Genomic DNA, 5,607 nt, shown 5'->3' on the forward strand with positions numbered 1-5,607 from the left:
CCCAGTGTAATAGACAGACCCACCCAGTGTAACAGACCCACCCAGTGTAATAGACAAACCCACCCGGTGTAACAGACCCACCCAGTGTAACAGACCCACCCAGTGTAATAGACAGACCCACCCAGTGTAATAGACAGACCCACCCAGTGTAATAGACAGACCCACCCAGTGTAATAGACAGACCCACTCAGTGTAACAGACCCACCCAGTGTAATAGACTCACACAGTGTAACAGACAAACCCACCCAGTGTAACAGACCCACCCAGTGTAATAGACAGACCCACCCAGTGTAACAGACCCACCCAGTGTAATAGACAGACCCACCCAGTGTAACAGACCCACCCAGTGTAATAGACAGACCCACCCAGTGTAACAGACCCACCCAGTGTAATAGACAGACCCACCCAGTGTAAAAGACAGACCCACCCAGTGTAATAGACAAACCCACCAGTGTAATAGACAGACCCACCCAGTGTAATAGACAGACCCACCCAGTGTAATAGACAGACATACCCAGTGTAATAGACAGACCCACCCAGTGTAATAGACAGACCTGCTGACGAATCAAATGACTACACCAAGCCGAGACAGTTTCCTCCATTCAATTTGATGTCATTGAATGGGATTTAATCAATCTTTATTGCAATCCAATGGTAATCTGTTTCTAGTGGTATAGTTTTAACTGAACATTCAATATTTACTGCAGTGACTCAACAGAACGGAGGGTAAGGATGTAGGGGTCGACTCCTGAGAAGAGCACATTGGATTAGAACAAACTATTTAAATTAAGTCCAACAGTCCCAATTCACACACATTGTTTTGAATGATTCTGGACGTGCACATGTTCTGGTTTAGTGGATCTAAGGGTTGAAGTCAGTCCCCAAGACATCCCATTTATCAGGAGCTGCATGCAGACTGGTGGGAGCAGCAGTTCCTAGTACAACCCCTGTCTCCAGTAGGATCTGGTTAGAGTGTGTGGTGGGAGCAGCAGTTCCCAGTACAACCCCTGTCTCCAGTAGGATCTGGTTAGAGTGTGTGGTGGGTGCAGCAGTTCCCAGTACGACCCCTGTCTCCAGTAGGATCTGGTTAGAGTGTGTGGTGGGAGCAGCGGTTCCCAGTACGACCCCTGTCTCCAGTAGGATCTGGTTAGAGTGTGTGGTGGGAGCAGCGGTTCCCAGTACAACCCCTGTCTCCAGTAGGATCTGGTTAGAGTGTGTGGTGGGAGCAGCAGTTCCCAGTACGACCCCTGTCTCCAGTAGGATCTGGTTAGAGTGTGTGGTGGGAGCAGCGGTTCCCAGTACAACCCCTGTCTCCAGTAGGATCTGGTTAGAGTGTGTGGTGGGAGCAGCAGTTCCCAGTACGACCCCTGTCTCCAGTAGGATCTGGTTAGAGTGTGTGGTGGGAGCAGCGGTTCCCAGTACAACCCCTGTCTCCAGTAGGATCTGGTTAGAGTGTGTGGTGGGAGCAGCAGTTCCCAGTACGACCCCTGTCTCCAGTAGGATCTGGTTAGAGTGTGTGGTGGGAGCAGCGGTTCCCAGTACGACCCCTGTCTCCAGTAGGATCTGGTTAGAGTGTGTGGTGGGAGCAGCAGTTCCCAGTACAACCCCTGTCTCCAGTAGGATCTGGTTAGAGTGTGTGGTGGGAGCAGCGGTTCCCAGTACAACCCCTGTCTCCAGTAGGATCTGGTTAGAGTGTGTGGTGGGAGCAGCAGTTCCCAGTACAACCCCTGTCTCCAGTAGGATCTGGTTAGAGTGTGTGGTGGGAGCAGCGGTTCCCAGTACAACCCCTGTCTCCAGTAGGATCTGGTTAGAGTGTGTGGTGGGAGCAGCGGTTCCCAGTACAACCCCTGTCTCCAGTAGGATCTGGTTAGAGTGTGTGGTGGGAGCAGCAGTTCCCAGTACAACCCCTGTCTCCAGTAGGATCTGGTTAGAGTATGTGGTGGGAGCAGCAGTTCCCAGTACAACCCCTGTCTCCAGTAGGATCTGGTTAGAGTGTGTGGTGGGAGCAGCAGTTCCCAGTACAACCTCTGTCTCCAGTAGGATCTGGTTAGAGTGTGTGGTGGGAGCAGCAGTTCCCAGTACAACCCCTGTCTCCAGTAGGATCTGGTTAGAGTGTGTGGTGGGAGCAGCAGTTCCCAGTACAACCCCTGTCTCCAGTAGGATCTGGTTAGAGTGTGTGGTGGGAGCAGCAGTTCCCAGTACAACCCCTGTCTCCAGTAGGATCTGGTTAGAGTGTGTGGTGGGAGCAGCAGTTCCCAGTACAACCCCTGTCTCCAGTAGGATCTGGTTAAAGTGTGTGGTGGGAGCAGCAGTTCCCAGTACGACCCCTGTCTCCAGTAGGATCTGGTTAGAGTGTGTGGTGGGAGCAGCGGTTCCCAGTACAACCCCTGTCTCCAGTAGGATCTGGTTAGAGTGTGTGGTGGGAGCAGCAGTTCCCAGTACAACCCCTGTCTCCAGTTGGATCTGGTTAGAGTGTGTGGTGGGAGCAGCGGTTCCCAGTACAACCCCTGTCTCCAGTAGGATCTGGTTAGAGTGTTTGGTGGGAGCAGCAGTTCCCAGTACAACCCCTGTCTCCAGTAGGATCTGGTTAGAGTGTGTGGTGGGAGCAGCAGTTCCCAGTATAACCCCTGTCTCCAGTAGGATCTGGTTAGAGTATGTGGTGGGAGCAGCAGTTCCCAGTACAACCTCTGTCTCCAGTAGGATCTGGTTAGAGTGTGTGGTGGGAGCAGCAGTTCCCAGTACGACCCCTGTCTCCAGTAGGATCTGGTTAGTGTGTGTGGTGGGAGCAGCGGTTCCCAGTACGACCCCTGTCTCCAGTAGGATCTGGTTAGAGTGTGTGGTGGGAGCAGCAGTTCCCAGTACAACCCCTGTCTCCAGTAGGATCTGGTTAGAGTGTGTGGTGGGAGCAGCGGTTCCCAGTACAACCCCTGTCTCCAGTAGGATCTGGTTAGAGTGTGTGGTGGGAGCAGCAGTTCCCAGTACAACCCCTGTCTCCAGTAGGATCTGGTTAGAGTGTGTGGTGGGAGCAGCGGTTCCCAGTACAACCCCTGTCTCCAGTAGGATCTGGTTAGAGTGTGTGGTGGGAGCAGCGGTTCCCAGTACAACCCCTGTCTCCAGTAGGATCTGGTTAGAGTGTGTGGTGGGAGCAGCAGTTCCCAGTACAACCCCTGTCTCCAGTAGGATCTGGTTAGAGTATGTGGTGGGAGCAGCAGTTCCCAGTACAACCCCTGTCTCCAGTAGGATCTGGTTAGAGTGTGTGGTGGGAGCAGCAGTTCCCAGTACAACCTCTGTCTCCAGTAGGATCTGGTTAGAGTGTGTGGTGGGAGCAGCAGTTCCCAGTACAACCCCTGTCTCCATTAGGATCTGGTTAGAGTGTGTGGTGGGAGCAGCAGTTCCCAGTACAACCCCTGTCTCCAGTAGGATCTGGTTAGAGTGTGTGGTGGGAGCAGCAGTTCCCAGTACAACCCCTGTCTCCAGTAGGATCTGGTTAGAGTGTGTGGTGGGAGCAGCAGTTCCCAGTACAACCCCTGTCTCCAGTAGGATCTGGTTAAAGTGTGTGGTGGGAGCAGCAGTTCCCAGTACGACCCCTGTCTCCAGTAGGATCTGGTTAGAGTGTGTGGTGGGAGCAGCGGTTCCCAGTACAACCCCTGTCTCCAGTAGGATCTGGTTAGAGTGTGTGGTGGGAGCAGCAGTTCCCAGTACAACCCCTGTCTCCAGTTGGATCTGGTTAGAGTGTGTGGTGGGAGCAGCGGTTCCCAGTACAACCCCTGTCTCCAGTAGGATCTGGTTAGAGTGTTTGGTGGGAGCAGCAGTTCCCAGTACAACCCCTGTCTCCAGTAGGATCTGGTTAGAGTGTGTGGTGGGAGCAGCAGTTCCCAGTATAACCCCTGTCTCCAGTAGGATCTGGTTAGAGTATGTGGTGGGAGCAGCAGTTCCCAGTACAACCTCTGTCTCCAGTAGGATCTGGTTAGAGTGTGTGGTGGGAGCAGCAGTTCCCAGTACAACCCCTGTCTCCAGTAGGATCTGGTTAGTGTGTGTGGTGGGAGCAGCAGTTCCCAGTACAACCCCTGTCTCCAGTAGGATCTGGTTAGAGTGTGTGGTGGGAGCAGCAGTTCCCAGTACAACCCCTGTCTCCAGTAGGATCTGGTTAGAGTGTGTGGTGGGAGCAGCAGTTCCCAGTACAACCCCTGTCTCCAGTAGGATCAGGTTAAAGTGTGTGGTGGGAGCAGCAGTTCCCAGTACAACCCCTGTCTCCAGTAGGATCTGGTTAAAGTGTGTGGTGGGAGCAGCAGTTCCCAGTACGACCCCTGTCTCCAGTAGGATCTGGTTAGAGTGTGTGGTGGGCGCAGCAGTTCCCAGTACAGCCCCTGTCTCCAGTAGGATCTGGTTAGAGTGTGTGGTGGGTGCGCCTAGTGGACGGATGTGTTTAAATAATGGCTATTTACAGGCTGTGGAAAAGGAAGTGGTAACACTCACACACACACACGCACACACAAACACGCACAGACGCACACACACACGCACGCACGCGCTCACACACACGCACACGCACGCACACACACACACACACACACGCAAAAACACACGCACGCACGCGCTCACACACACGCATGCACACACACACACACGCACAGATGCACACACGCACACACACACGCATGCACAACACACATGCACACACACACATGCACGCACACATGCACACACACACACATGCACACACACACAGACACACACACACACACACGCACACAGATGCATGCATACTAATGCATGCGGCATTAAACCACACTGCTGTCTGATACAGAGGAGCCCATTAAACCACACTGCTATCTGATACAGAGGAGCCCATTAAACCACACTACTGTGTGATACAGAGGAGCCCATTAAACCACACTGCTATCTGATACAGAGGAGCCCATTAAACCACACTGCTGTCTGATACAGAGGAGCCCATTAAACCACACTGCTGTCTGATACAGAGGAGCCCATTAAACCACACTGCTGTCTGATACAGAGGAGCCCATTAAACCACACTGCTATCTGATACAGAGGAGCACATTAAACCACACTGCTATCTGATACAGAGGAGCCCATTAAACCACACTGTTGTCTGATACAGAGGAGCCCATTAAACCACAATACCGTCTGATACAGAGGAGCCCATTAAACCACACTGTTGTCTGATACAGAGGAGCCCATTAAACCACACTGCCGTCTCATACAGAGGAGCCCATTAAACCACGCTGTTGTCTGATACAGAGGAGCCCATTAAACCACACTGTTGTCTGATACAGAGGAGCCCATTAAACCACACTACCGTCTGATACAGAGGAGCCCATTAAACCACACTGCTGTCTGATACAGAGGAGCCCATTAAACCACACTGTTGTCTGATACAGAGGAGCCCATTAAACCACACTGTGGTCTGATACAGAGGAGCCCATTAAACCACAATGCTGTCTGATACAGAGGAGCCCATTAAACCACACTACCGTCTGATACAGAGGAGCCCATTAAACTACACTGTGGTCTGATACAGAGGTGCCCATTAAACTACACTGCTATCTGATACAGAGGAGCCCATTAAACCACACTGTGGTCTGA

General features: G+C 52.5%; 1 protein-coding gene across 1 annotated transcript; it reads right to left on the reverse strand.

Annotated features, from left to right (window-relative positions):
* Window positions 1-861: 861 nt before the first annotated feature.
* On the reverse strand, window positions 862-4,409 carry LOC120036196 (mucin-1-like; the record flags this gene model as incomplete). Its single annotated transcript, XM_038982674.1, has 1 exon — window positions 862-4,409. A coding segment is annotated over one exon (3,548 nt), but the record flags the coding sequence as incomplete, so codon positions are not given.
* Window positions 4,410-5,607: the final 1,198 nt, after the last annotated feature.

The sequence above is a fragment of the Salvelinus namaycush genome, unplaced genomic scaffold (genome assembly GCF_016432855.1).
Source record: "Salvelinus namaycush isolate Seneca unplaced genomic scaffold, SaNama_1.0 Scaffold1239, whole genome shotgun sequence".
NCBI classification, from domain to species: Eukaryota; Metazoa; Chordata; class Actinopteri; order Salmoniformes; family Salmonidae; genus Salvelinus; species Salvelinus namaycush.